Source organism: Mytilus californianus, unplaced genomic scaffold (genome assembly GCF_021869535.1).
Source record: "Mytilus californianus isolate M0D057914Y unplaced genomic scaffold, xbMytCali1.0.p SCAF_2, whole genome shotgun sequence".
Taxonomy (NCBI): domain Eukaryota; kingdom Metazoa; phylum Mollusca; class Bivalvia; order Mytilida; family Mytilidae; genus Mytilus; species Mytilus californianus.
This window is the reverse complement of record NW_026262668.1, coordinates 33064383-33079687: the sequence shown is the minus strand read 5'-3', so window position 1 is coordinate 33079687 and position 15305 is coordinate 33064383. Positions and strand designations below refer to the sequence as shown.

Genomic DNA, 15305 nt, shown 5'->3' with positions numbered 1-15305 from the left:
GGTAAGTTTTATAGATTTATTTAAAGACATTGTAATAATGAGGAACAATATTTTGGAAATTGTTTTTTCCACTTTTTGGGTAAATTTTGGTGGTAGGTTTGTTTGTAATTCTGTATAAATTAATTTTTATATATATATTTTTTGTTTGATGAAGCAAACCCCTTTAAAAACTTAGCATATATTGTCCATCAATAAAAAAATTAACTCTAATTCTTGGTGTACTTGGATATGCTGAATCTTACCATGTACAGTATTTAGATTTTGGATATTGGACAATAATAGGTATAATTCAATTTCAAATTTTTCAGTTCTTTGACCACATTCATTCTGTGTCAGAAACCTATACTGTGTCAAATATTTAATCGCAATCCAAATTCAGAGCTGTATCACCCTAGAATGTAGTGTCCATACTTACCCCAACTATTCATGGTTTGACCTCTGCAGTCGTATCAAGCTGAGCCTAGCAGAGCATTTTATTTTCCAATGATCTGCAAAAATATGATCTTTTTATGTGAGGTCATCGGGCATGGTTGCCTTCTTTTCGCAACGTCAAAATCGCAAATTCAGAGGAAAGCAACAAAATTTGATGTCATAATTTAATTTTGACCAATGAAGAACTAATATCAAGATTATGGTCTGATGGAAGACATGTACCCTACCTGGACCTATTATTCTGCATCTGAGCCAATCATTCCTTGGTCCTATTCACAGATAAGTATTCTTAGCAGATTTGTGACAAAGTTTAGATTGCTGTAAATAAACAGTTGATTTACAGATCACATAAAAACAACAACAGAGTAATAAAACTGTATAAAATAGAGTGACTATTATAAATTTATTATGTAAATTCAAATCTAACATCAATTAGAAAAGCACCTATCAATAATAAATGCCTGCTTATCATTGCCAAGTACCTTAAATACTCATATTGTAACAACAAAGGTGACTTTATATACATAGCACCAACATAAGAAAGTTAGATACAATATTCTATTGGAATGTTAACAACATGCCTCCCCATGGAAAGAAGGGAGACAAAAATCATTCAACAGTTGATTCATGTTTGGAATGTTTGCATATTTTTATTATGATGACTGTTTGAAGTGCAACAAACTCTTTCTGAATTTATCAAGTACCGGGGTAATAGTATAATAAATATTAATAATAAAACCCTACAAATGTCACTAATTAAAAATAATAAGTAAATATGCACTGTCCTTGGTAGCTATCTAGAGTTCTCTATTTTAGAAATCCTATATGTTACTTGAACTAAATTTTTATTTTAAATAATGTTTGTCTAGTTTTAGCAAGGATGGCTATTAATTATAAATTCACAAGAAAACATTCTGGTAAATAGTAACGATAATTATAAATTCACAAGAAAATGTTCTGGTAAATAGTAACGATAATTATAAATTCACAAGAAAATGTTCTGGTAAATAGTAACAATAACACGTAATTGAAATAAAAACAAAATTTTCATATAATGTTATCATTTCCCTCCCAAAGTAGCAAACAATGAGTACAGCAGGCTATAGGAACTTTGTGTAAAATTGGTTAAAATGTTGCTATGCGAACAAATTTCAGGAGTACCAACTTCAAACTATATTTTTACTGGCTATTTACCTCTCTGGAAAACACCAATTGTCCATATATGTATGCAGCTAAATCAAAGAAATACAGGGGAAATAACCAATGGAATCGATTGATATGCAGCAAAGATTAACTCTTCTGAAATTAAGTTACTAAGCAAATTCAAACAAGACCTTATCCCGATGTAAACATTGAAAGTGAATAGATCAAGAAGACCGCAAATACATGTACAGAAATAGAGGCAACCTTTTCTTAGAATCATATAAAACATAGTAAAAATATTTTAACAGACAACTTACTTGAGAAAAATAGTTATCTTTAATTTTTTAACCTGCAGAAACATGACTTTTAAATTGTTATATTCAAGATAAGACAATATTTCTATATGGAAAGTTCATGTGACAAGAGTAGACCAGTGTACTCGAAAACTTAAGACGTGAAAAAAGGTATTTTGCTCATTGTTGAAGGCTGTACGGTGACCTATAGCTGTTAATTTCTTTGTTATGTGGTCTCTTGTGGCGAGTTGTCTCATTGGCGATCATACCACATCTTCTTTTTTATATATTTGGGAAATAGTAACATGCTACAGACTATGTGGAACACTCAGAAAATTTTTGACCTGAAAGATCTTTAGATTTTGTTTATTCATGATGTTTTCCTTTTTTTTTTAATTAATATGCAGCAAAGATTAACATTTTTTTAAATTTCAGTTTAACAAGCTTCTAATGCAATTATCTCTCTAAATAATAAATATAAAAATATACGATTGTTGTTTAGAAATAACTTTTGATCAGTATCGTCACCGGCATTGTTTTACTGTTGATTTTCTCGACTTTTTCATAAGAAGAGTGCATTTTCTTTTGTTCTTGTTCATCTTTTAAGTCTGGATAATTGTTGTATTTCATAGGAAAGACAAAGGTTAAACTATGCCATGTTCACTGTTTGGTGGAATTTAAAACATATCATTCCTTAAGCCAATCTAATAAGTCTGGAGTGTAGTATGAGATAATAATGTCAGCACCAGCTCTCCTCATGCTTGTCAGCACTTCTAGCAATGTGGTTTTCAGATTAAAAGCTCCAGCCTTAGCACCATGATATAACATTGCATACTCTCCAGACACTTGGTAAATAGCAAGTGGATGGCAAGGATACTGAAAATAATTTCAAGATTGATTATTTTTCTTTTCTAAACTAAAATTAATTAAAATGTGCTTACCTAATTAAATAAATATACTTTATATGATAACTGGAATGGTAGTTATTTATTCTGCAGTACCGGTAAATGACCATTATTGTCTACCATAAAACTAATTCGAAAATTTTAAATGATCAATAAATAAATTAATGCAACATTTTCAATAAAAGGTTAAATCTATGCTAATCAAGACCTATAGCTGTTAATTTCTGCGTCATGTGGTCTCTTGTGGAGAGTTGTCTCATTGGCAATCATACCACATCTTCTTTTTTATACTTATTCAAATATGCTAAATCTTACACATCCTCACATAATTTGAATAGTTTGATTACTATTTACCACAATTCAAATAGTCACACTTGGATACTTTGATATGCTAAACCTTCGACTGCACTAAATTGATAATTGTGTCTTTATTTTGTGTTGTCCAGTTGCAAATATCACATTAATATCACATAATTTATAGCACATTGCATCTGGTTTGCATTAATATTAAGTTAATTTATACATCTTATTGTTTCCAAATAGTATTTACCTTTGTCTTGACCATCTTGACCACATCTAGATAAGCCAGACCAGGTTTTACCATCAAAATATCAGCACCTTCTCGTACATCACGGTCCTGGGTTAGAGAAACAATTTGTTGATCACATGGAATTAAATAGAATTTTCTTTTAACAAAATCCAGGAATAAACTTTGGAAGGTAAAAATATTTCTAGTTGGTTATTTGTGTACCATCAAAAGATTGAAAAAAGTAAATAAGCTCTCAGTAGCTTATTTGGATCAGTTGACACATGCATTCTCTGGACTCATGTACAACTGCCTCTATTCCTATTCCCCAAATGTAAATTCAACTATTCTCTCTACTGTGTGAACTCAGTTAAACTCATTCCATGTGTTTAATGTTTATTCTTCTAATGTACTTTTAGTTGATATGTTATAGAAAATGCATATTTTAAAGTTTTTCTTGTCGTATAACACACAGAGGGACGTCAGGATTGTTTAAATGAAAGACAGAACGTAGGTTTGGGCAATCCTGACAACCCAAGGTGTGTTCACAAATTGAGAATCAGGACAGAATATTATATAATTTTATCTCATATAATTGTGCATTAAAGACGTGTTCTTGTACTAGTATTTCAATTAAATAAAGGGAGTAAAGGAGTAAATGTTTCTGCCTAAAACCTTTTAGGAATATTTCAGATGGGAAATTGTATAGAAAGCCTCCCAATTGACAACAACACACGATTATCATCAAATGATGTTTTAACAAACTTAACTTTTACTTATAATCAGGCTTAATTATGACCTGACACAGGTCATTATTTTATGCCTTAAAGCACTTTTCATTAAAACTTGGTATTGTCTGGGTTGTTTCTTCAAAATAATGACCTATCGTTCTGAAAGGACCTAACTCCATATAGGTATACAAGTTTGATGACAGAATATCACATGAGTCACATGACTACATATTTTACAAACTTTACTTCAGACAGAGTTTGCATTTTTGAAAATCATGCAGTCAGTTAAAATTTTTGCAGGCAACAAATAACAGACTTTGATTGAAAACATCACCATTTTTTTAATAATTTCTTCTTACCAGAATGTACCTATAGGAATTTGAAGCAAAAAGTGGCAAATTTAAAAGAAAACCCTTCAAGATAATTCTTAGTTTGGTCTTGATCTTGAGATAGTGTGTGCGTATGGTTAAAAGGGATATTTGCATGTGCTCATGGATAAAAGGGCTATTTGCATGTGCTCATGGATAAAAAGGGCTATTTGCATGTGCTCATGGTTAAAAGGGCTATTTGCTTGTGCTCATGGTTAAAAGGGCTATTTGCATGTGCTCATGGTTAAAAGGGCTATTTGCATGTGCTCGTGGTTAAAAGGGCTATTTGCATGTGCTCATGGTTAAATGGGCTATTTGCATGTGCTCATGGTTAAAAGGGCTATTTGCATGTGCTCATGGTTAAAAGGGCTATTTGCATGCGCTCATGGTTAAAAGGGCTATTTGCATGTGCTCGATGTTAAAAGGGCTATTTGCATGTGCTCATGGTTAAAAGGGCTGTTTGCATGTGCTCATGGATAAAGGTTTACTTTCAAAATGAAGAACAGCAACTGTTCATTCTGGCTACCGGTAATGTGTTGATGTTGACCTTTTTCTTCAGCTTGACCTTTGACTCCTGATACTGAACCAAGTCCTGCTATTTCTCATGAAAGTATATAGCAATGCCATAAACCTTTCTTGAATTAATTGACTTACGACAGCTCTCTCTGCTAGACCTGATGAACCTGGAGGTAACTGATAACACTTCCTATCACCAAATGCAGGAGCTGACTTTGCTGCATCTCTATAATATAATCAAAATTAAAAAAAATAAACACTGCAGTTCATTTTACTGATTAAACTTGATTATAAACTTCAGTAAAAAAAAATTCAGATAAAGTTAAACTCTAAATAAAAAATGGACATGGAATAGAATTACAGTTTTATACAACCTCCTACAATAACAGAAAGCTGTTCAATAGAACTCACATCACTTTTTATGCCTATTTTCCTAAAAATGTGTTACCAAAAGGGTTGACAAGGGTATAGCCTTGTGTAAGAGTGAGTGCCACGCTTTCTGTATGTTTAAGAACCCCTGCCAAAATTCTCACATGAGTCTGTAGGTGACTTGCTCTGTCCAACATACCCAATTGTCCAGTGGCTGTCGAAATTCTTACCCTTCATCATGGTTGACCCATTTTACAGAGCCCATCTTTTACATAAATTCTTTATTTTATCTTGTCCTAGATATGCATGAAATAGTTACCATTGGACATTAAGCAAACAATCATCAATCAATCAATACTAATAAAATGCTCCGCAGGGCGCAGCTTGATACGACCGCAGAGGTCGAACCCTGAACAGTTGGGGGAAGTATGGACACAACATTCAAGCTTGATACAGCTTTGGATTTGGATTGTGATTAAATATTTGACACAGCATAGGTTTCTAACACAGATTGAATGTGGTCTAAGAACTTAAAAATTTTAAATTGGACATTCACCTATTATGGTCCAATATCCAAAATCTAAATACATGGTTAGATTCAGCATATCAAAGAACCCCAAGAATTCAATTTTTGATGAAATCAAACAAAGTTTAATTTTGGACCCTTTTGACCTCAATGTGGACAAAGTTGATAACGGGGCCCAAAAATCAAAAATCTAAATACATGGTTAGATTCAGCATATCAAAGAACACCATATATTCAATTTTTGTTGAAATCAAACAAAGTTTAATTTTGGACCCCGATTTGGACCAACTTGAAAACTTGGCCCATAATCAAAAATCTAAATACATGTTTAGATTCAGCATATCAAAGAACCCTAAGAATTCAATTTTTGTTAAAATCAAACTAAGTTTAATTTTGGACCCTTTGGACCTTAATGTAGACCAATTTGAAAACGGAACCAAAAATTAAGAATCTAAATACACGGTTAGATTCGGCATATCAAAGAACCCCATATATTCAATTTTTGATGAAATCAAACAAAGTTTAATTTTGGACCCTTTTGACCTCAATGTGGACAAAGTTGATAACGGGGCCCAAAAATCAAAAATCTAAATACATGGTTAGATTCAGCATATCAAAGAACCCCATATATTCAATTTTTGTTGAAATCAAACAAAGTTTAATTTTGGACCCCGATTTGGACCAACTTGAAAACTTGGCCCATAATCAAAAATCTAAATACATGTTTAGATTCAGCATATCAAAGAACCCTAAGAATTCAATTTTTGTTAAAATCAAACTAAGTTTAATTTTGGACCCTTTGGACCTTAATGTAGACCAATTTGAAAACGGAACCAAAAATTAAGAATCTAAATACACGGTTAGATTCGGCATATCAAAGAACCCCATATATTCAATTTTTGATGAAATCAAACAAAGTTTAATTTTGGACCCTTTTGACCTCAATGTGGACAAAGTTGATAACGGGGCCCAAAAATCAAAAATCTAAATACATGGTTAGATTCAGCATATCAAAGAACCCCATATATTCAATTTTTGTTGAAATCAAACAAAGTTTAATTTTGGACCCCGATTTGGACCAACTTGAAAACTGGGCCCATAATCAAAAATCTAAATACATGTTTAGATTCAGCATATCAAAGAACCCTTAGAATTCAATTTTTGTTAAAATCAAACTAAGTTTAATTTTGGACCCTTTGGACCTTAATGTAGACCAATTTGAAAACGGAACCAAATTTAAGAATCTAAATACACAGTTAGATTTGGCATATCAAAGAACCCCAATAATTCAATTTTTGATGAAATCAAACAAAGTTTAATTTTGGACCCTTTGGACCTCAATGTGGACCAATTTAAAAACGGGGCCCAAAATCCAAAAACTAAATACACGGTTAGATTCAGCATATTAAAGAACCCCATGAAATCAAGAATAAAACCCCATTGAAATTGGTCAAGAAATAAGCAATTTATAGGAAGTATCTTCTTTTGCACAATCCTGTGCTATTAAATATTTCTTGCTATTGCGCAATACTGTACAATTGACAATTTCTTGCTATTGCGCAATATTGTGCTATTGGATATTTCTTGCTATTGCGCAATACTGTGCAATTGAAGATTTCTTGCTATTGCGCAATACTGTGCAATTGAAGATTTCTTGCTATTGTGCAATACTGTGCAATTGAAAATTTCTTGCTATTGCACAATACTTATTATATAATAATTTACACATCCTGTTTGGTGTGTATCTCCTACCATATCATTATTATTTGATTTTAAATATAAATCAGAAATAACCAACTTAAAATGGAAAATTTTAAAAGAAACAAAAAAGGAAAAAAAGAAAAAAAAGGAAAAAAAAATAAATCCCCCCCAAAAATTTTTTGAACCCCCATTATGATTCATCACCCCCAAACTCAATCCCAGCCTTCCCTTTGTGGTATGGTACCTTGCAGTACAATTTCAGAGAGATCCATACACTTGAACACAAGTTATTGTCTGGAAACTAGAAAAAAATGTGTTTTTTGGCCCCTTTTTGGCCCCAAATTCCTAAACGTTTAGGGCAATTACCCCCAAACTCAAACCCAGCTTTCCCTTTGTGATATGGAACCTTGTAGTACAATTTCAGAAAGATCCATACACTTACACACAAGTTATTGTCATGAAACTAGAAAAATGCTTGTTTTTTGCCCCTTTTTTGGCCCCTAATTCCTAAAATTTGGAGGCAATTACCCCCAAAATCAATCCCAGCATTCCTTTAGTGATATGGAACCTTGTGGTACAATGTCAGAGAGATCCATACACTAACACACAAGTTATGTCTGGAAGTTACAAAAATGCTTATTTTTGGCCCCTTTTTGGCCCCTAATTCCTTTACTGTTATTACCATAACCCCCAAAATCACTCCCAACCTTCCTTTTGTGGTATTGAACCTTGTGGTAAAATTTCATAAAGATCCATTCACTTAAACTAAAGTTAGAGTGCGAAAACCAATGTGTCTTCGGACGACGCCGGACGACGACGACGACGCCAACGTCATACCAATATACGACCACAAAAATTTGTTTGCGGTCGTATAAAAACCAGGTCTAAACTAATATTCTACCTCCCATTCCAAATGACACTTCATTCAATTTCACTGCAAATTGGTATATATAAAAAATATGCCAATGAGACAACTCTCCACCAAATGACGTAGAGACCATTCAGAAACCATGTGAAAAAGTAATGAAAAATCAGAAAACAAGGCACCAAAATCTCACTTACTGTCAATTTCAAATTTTTTTTTTTAAATCCAGTTTTGAGGATGTCAGTTATAAAACATTTGAGTCTTACATAACATAGAAATATTAAGAGCATATATAGCTTTGCCTTCTCAAGAACCAGGAGATTGAAAAAGTATCATAAAATACCCATTATAATTCATGGGGTGTGCATTTAGCCAAAAAAATGTTTTTCAAGTGATACTTGGGGCTAAATGTCAAAATATTTTATAACAACTGTTCAATAGCTGAAACTAAAAGGAGAGCATTACTTGGTTGACAAAGTAAATTCAAGTAATGCAGACAAACAAAAAACTTTTCACATTATAGCTATTACTCAACAATATTGTGCTATATGGAGAGGGCAAATTTCAGGGCTTTTTTAGCCCTGTAAATTCTCTGACAAAAAACACTGTATGACCTAATTACTAATCACATTATTTTAACTTCAGAAGAAAGGCTTTCAGTAAATACTTCCGAAAGTTATCAATGGCTTGATTTCACAATTTGACTGTCACGTAAATTGAACCAAGTCTAGTTGAGACAGTAAGTGAAATGGAAAAATTGCCATAAAATTTTGATACAAAACACAAAATTATAATATATTTACACTGTACCTAAATGGTCCATAGAATGATGATGCAAATTTGGCACTATAACTCATTACTGTAACTGTATTTCCAAGGCCATTGTCTGCAAGGATTTGTTTTATTGCACCAACCCTTCCATCCATCATGTCTGATGGAGCTATTATCTGACAACCTAAAGATAAAAGCATAAACATGCATTGCTTCTTTCTTGCTAATATATAGTTGAATATAATGTTTTATATCTTTTTCCTACTGTATGTAGATCTCTTTACTTCACAATAATATTCAGCATGTAAGAACATATTTAAAAAAAACAAAAACATTTATCAATCTAATCACCTATATCATTGTAAATCATTATATATAGACAAAATTAGTTACCTGCTTTGGCATAGGCTAAAGAAACCTCTGCCAATCTTTTTATGCTGGCATCATTATCAATGCTTCCATCTTTTCTTAGTATACCTGAAAAAAATCATAGATCTGTTAGCATCAAGAAACCGAACTGTATCAAAGTTTGTTAATTAATTTTGAAGTCAAAGTTTTCAAATTCAAAAGTAAAAATAAAACTCAAATTTTATCTTTTTTTTTCATACCAACCAGGGGAATATCTGATCCATTTCAAAAAAGTGCAAAAAATTGTCCATTGCTCAAAATTGTCTAGAAAATTCATAAGCATTCATTTTATTGGCTTGCTTTGAAATTTATGATGAAAATATCTGTACTTATTTTTTACCTTTAACAAAATTACATATACCCATGGCTGACACTGAATCAGGAAAGATTTTAATAGAAGTGAAGTGCTGGTTTACAATTTAAAGATTTCTTTGTTTAAATCAATTATATTCAAACAAAGAGATCATATAACACTAATTCATACATTATTATGTCTCACAGTGAGTCAGGGGAGACAATCATCCCTCGTCTATCAAATGATTAGATTTAAATACACTTCTTAAATTGTTTTATTTTGGGATCAGAACAACTGAATAAAATCAATTCTATGCTCTTTTAACATACCACAATGTCCATGACTGGTGTATGGACAAAGGCACACATCACATGCTACCATTAGACTAGGAAACCATTCTCTAAGTTTTCTTGTAGCTATGATGGCTGGTGTATTTGAACAATCTGCACTAGAACCAGTATCATCCTTCAAATAAACATTCAGTTTATCATTTTAGCTTGACTTTAGTATAAACTGCAAGCATACTTTGATAAGATATTATTTTTTACAGTTAATGACACAGCAGTGTTGCTGTTGTCTGTAATACATATATCATTGGAACAATTTGCATGCTGTATCTGGAAACAATTTTATTTTAGCATTTTTTACCTTATAACTTTTTCTCTTTCAAATTGAGATAATAATAGGAGTGTTTAGTACATACAAAAGTTTAATCCCCTACATTATGGGTCTATCACAGGTCATCTCACGAATAGTCCTGTCTAGGGAGTCTTTTATCATTCAGAAATTTTATGTTTAATAATAATAGGGAATACTGTAAATTCAGAAATTATTGCGAGGTTTTTATTAATGCGAATAATGCGACTCGGTGAGTATCGCAATAATAAGAACTCGCATTTTGATTACTGAAACGTAGACCTGTATGCAGTTGTTTTCGAAATCGCAATAATCAAACTCGCATTTTTGTCCTTATTTGGAAAATCGCAATAATAAATGCACGCAATAATTTCTGAATTTACAGTAATTAAATAGTTCTTTAAAGCCACTTCACTTGGACTCTGTTGGATACTTGTCTCATTGACAATCATACCACCAAATTTCCTTATTTTGTATAAACTCTATGGTCAATTAAAGAAAAAATTCCATACATATACTAGCCACCGAAAAAGGCTAAAACAATCCACAGTAGAAAATAGGGATTAGATTGTCGTTGTCCAGACTTGATATAAACTTTGCAAATGAATGATGTGGGTTAAACCAGATTGTAATGCATGCCAAACCTCCCTCTTGAACGAATATCATTTTCATTTTAAATCTAGCCAAGAATTAAAATCAAAACAAAAGACTCACAGAGAATCGAAAGACACTATTATATTTTCAACTTTATTTATCCTTAATAGAAAGTTATATATACAAGTACACTCCTACAAAACCATGTATGAGAATCGGTAGGACAAAGCAACACATTTAAAATCTTGACTTTATACATTGTTGACCAATTGTTGTTTACTTTACAATCAGTGGCAAATATCTAGAGCATATTCGGAATGAAAGGGAAGATTTTGACTGCTACTGGAAAAAGAAAGCATGTTGGATGATTTTTGGTAACCTTTTTTGCTTTTGGGTTGTTTTCTAATTTAACTAGTTTATATACATGATAAATTGCAGGTTACAAAACTACACAAACATTCTATATGGGGGCCTTGGTGGCCGAGTGGTCTAAGTAGTTACTACTGTAATCACTAGCCAGTCAACACTGAGGTTGTGAGTTCGAACCACGCTCGTGCGGGTGCACTCGACTCCAATCTTAATTGACTAGGATTGTTATGGAAGGTCGGTGGTTTTCTCCGGGCACTCCGGCTTCCTCCACCAATAAAAACTGGCTGCCACGAAATAGCCCAAAAGCGGTGCTTAAAAGTGGCGTTAAAACACCAAAAATCAAATCAAATCAAATCATTCTATATGTTCCTGTCCAAAGACAGTGGTTGTCGTTGGTTCCTGTTTGTCATACTTGTTTTTTCTTTATTGTTTTGTAATAAATCAGGTTGTTGGTTTTTTATTTAAAATTGTTTCACATTGTCATGTCCGGGCATTTTATTGCTGACTATACAGTAATGGTTTTTGCACATTGTTGAAGGCCATACAGTGACCTATAGCTGCTTAAATCTGCTCTGTCTGGGCTCTGTTGGTTAGTTGTCTCATTGGTAATCATAACACATCTCCTTATTCATTATATATCTTAAAAGTCATGAAAGTGGTGCTCAGCTTTACAATTCAGTTAATCTGAAACGATAAAGTAGATTCATGGAATGATGACCTGAGTAGATGGAGTATCCATACCTTTGGCAATTTACTTGGAACTCCAAATATCAGCACAGTTTTAAGGCCTTTAGCTACTAGTGGTTCTAAGGCATTCTTGAGTGTGTTGACACCATATCTTGATTGGCCAGGCATGCTGGTAATTTCTTGTATTGTGTCATCATCATCTCTGCAAATATATTACCGATTTATAATAATGATTAAATGAACCTTATCTTTCTGATATTTTTTTGCAACGTCAGAGTACTTGCTAGTTCAAAGCAAAAATCAGTGTATAAGAGTAACCAGTTTGATAATGTTATAAAGAGAGAATTACTACAGAACAGTAAGATTATGATTTTTCAGGGCACAAACTATTTTCTATCAGCCAATTCAGAAGAAGTCAATCTGTAGAGAAGGAAAATTGTGAAAAATATTCTAATTACTGTATGTATTCTCTTAAGAAGCTGTACACAGAAGATCAGCCTGTTATAGTGTATGTGATGGTGTACATAAAACATTAAACATTTCCAATTTGGAGCCTTTGTGGGGCATAAAGATACATACATGTGATAAGATAGAATGATCCAAATAAAGATAGCAATAAGACATGTAAGATAAACTATGTTGTGACACATGATATTTTTTAATAAGTATACTGAAAGGTTAATGTACAATCTAAATCCTTTGTATGATGTCTATTGTCAGAATACAAATGTTTACAGAAATAATATGTGAATATATATTAAGGAATGTCTTTGTTTCTCATTTCATAGCTATAAAAACAAGAAGATGTGGTATGATTGCCAATGAGACAACTCTCCACCAGAGACCAAATGACATAGAAGTTTACAACTATAGTTCACCATACTAGTTTGCATAAAATTTGAAAGTATACATAAAATGGTTTAATTCATCTTCATTAGTGAGGACCCAATCAAATTTTTTCCATTACTAACCATAAATTGTTTTGACATAAATGACCAATTTCAGTAGTCAGTTTTTGTTTTTCATTGGCATAGAGTGGACATTCAAGCAGAAAATGTTATTCATCCTCAACTTTAGATTGATTGGTGTTTTACACTACTTTCAGCACTATTGGCTATATCTTGGCCGTCAGTTTTTATTGGTGGTGGAAGCCAGAGTGACCTTCATCTTTAGATAATATACAATGAGTGCATAATCTATCTGCTCCTCTAAGGGGTACTAACTTTTCATTTATTTTCCTTTTCCATAGTGCCCAGTTTCAATATGAAGTAGGTGGCCACTAAGTCTAAACTTAGTTTTAATATTATGCTATCTAAAATCTATTATACTTAAATAGGCTTCTCGTTGAAAGCTGGTTTGTAATCTATACAATGTGGTAAATTTACCAGAGTCAAAGCCAGACTCTTTTTGGTGTTTCAAAATTTTAGAAAATTTTCTCTCACATAAATACTATGGTGGCAGGTAGTTCTGTTTGTCCAGGAAGGTCGTTCGTTGAACTTTATCTAAATAAAATTGATCATGTCCAGATTTGCTTTTGAACCCTGATTTCATGTAAGTCTTATATTATATATATATATCCTCGTATTATGGGTTTGCGTGCTATTTAGAATGCATTGTGATGTCACAATTTCCATTGAACAAGCATGCATAGTATAAATTCATATGATGATCTGACAATAATGCTAAATATTCCGTCAATAGCAGGGGTTCAAAGTCTGTCCCTTAATATTAGTAATTTCGAATCATTCTAACTTGTGTAGGTTGTTTGACTGTAAAACACTAACAATCAATTGAATAATCATATAGTAATAAGTTATTGTTCATTTGTACAAAAAAAATATAAGATTTATAAAATTAAACTATTTTAAAAATAAACTCATTAAGAACTTAATGAAATATGGAAGATTACGTTATAAATAATGGATAAATTAGATTATCGGCAGTTAAGGATGTGTTTGTCTGTTGCCATGACCGCAAAACCTGATGGTGATAGCCACTGTGTAAGGCAGTGTGGCACGACATGTTGTCTGCAATGTGGCACGCTTCGGAAATGGGTAAAGTCCGAGAAATCCAAAAGGATATTAAGACGTGCTCGACTTTTTTGGTAAAACAAATATTCATTTATATTCATAAAAAAAAAAAAAAAAAAAAAAAAATTAATTGTGTGTAAAATTTTTGTAATTGAGCTTTTTTATTGATGTAGGTGCAAAATTGATCATTTATTGATTAATCACAAAAACTGTTCAAGCACGCCTTTTGTACAAATTTGTCAGTAGAGTTATCTGCCTTTGCCATATTTCCGGCATGACTTTAGAGGAAGATAACTGACATATAATAAGACTTGTACGTACAAATTTTAAATGCAAGACATAATAAGGATAAAATCTGTTTGTGCTATCAATATGAAAGACTTTAATTTCTTTGATAAATGAATGAAATTGTTATAATATGAGGCAGGTGTTACCTGTGACAGAGGACGAAGTCCGTATAAATAACTATAAAATTTTTTTTAAATACAAACTTGAAACTAGTTTTTAAATCTTATTACTAAGGCAAACAATTTATTTACATTTTACAAATTATGGCTTTTGATACAAAAACTATAATTTAAAAAATCAGTAACTTTTGCCATATATAGATAGACCTTATCGACATTTATTCCGATACTACACCTTATCGCTTTTCTAATCTAATCTAGCTTATCTTTAACCTCCTTTATAGAGGAACCATATTTTCATATGTAGAACAGATGCTCTCATTATGTACAGAGCTGGTACTCCTTCCGCCATTTGACATCTGTTTGTACAGGAACCATATTTTCATGTGGTATCCGGTCGTTCCGTCCCCAAACCGATCCGGCCCCAAGTCGATCCGGCCCAAAGTCGATCCGTCCCAAGTCGATCCGGCCCACGTCGATCCGGCCCAAAGTCGATCCGGCCCCATAATAAAATATGAATAAACTATATTGACTTTGGAGGATTTTAACAGTATAAATGGATTTTGCAAAAAGTATCGATGATGGATGACAACAGGTAAGTGAAGTATTGGTGTACCAGTCAAAGAATTATTTTAAATCGATACGAAACTGAGTGTGATTGTGTCTGTTTGTATAGCAGCTTCAACATTTTAATATGAAGTTATTTTCCATGATAACTTTGAATGTCATGGCG

General features: G+C 32.5%; 2 protein-coding genes across 2 annotated transcripts in view; one reads left to right on the top strand and one right to left on the bottom strand.

Annotated features, from left to right (window-relative positions):
• Positions 1–801: 801 nt before the first annotated feature.
• LOC127729730 (delta-aminolevulinic acid dehydratase-like) lies at positions 802–14192 on the bottom strand. The gene is made up of 8 exons (XM_052237603.1): positions 14045–14192; positions 12190–12337; positions 10179–10314; positions 9540–9623; positions 9186–9330; positions 5053–5140; positions 3324–3410; positions 802–2744 (listed from the first exon to the last, which is right to left on the bottom strand). The coding sequence occupies exons 1-8, from the start codon at positions 14155–14157 to the stop codon at positions 2556–2558; spliced, it is 990 nt and encodes a 329-aa protein (XP_052093563.1). The 5' UTR covers positions 14158–14192; the 3' UTR covers positions 802–2555.
• Positions 14193–14436: 244 nt separating this feature from the next.
• Positions 14437–15305, top strand: part of LOC127729726 (ubiquitin carboxyl-terminal hydrolase 20-like) — a 34419-nt gene continuing 33550 nt past the window's right edge. The window contains exon 1 of the mRNA XM_052237600.1: positions 14437–14478. The gene's annotated coding sequence lies outside the window, so the exon portion shown is untranslated. The remainder of the gene's footprint in view (positions 14479–15305) is intronic.

Coding starts and splice junctions, on each gene's coding strand:
- LOC127729730 (XM_052237603.1), bottom strand. CDS start 14,157: ATGTCGTGCCACACTGCCTTACACAGTGGCTATCACCATCAGGTTTTG. Junction 5,141..9,185: donor TCATTCTATGGACCATTTAG/GTACAGTGTAAA, acceptor ATTATATTATAG/AGATGCAGCAAAGTCAGCTC. Junction 3,411..5,052: donor GTCTAGCAGAGAGAGCTGTC/GTAAGTCAATTA, acceptor TCTCTAACCCAG/GACCGTGATGTACGAGAAGG.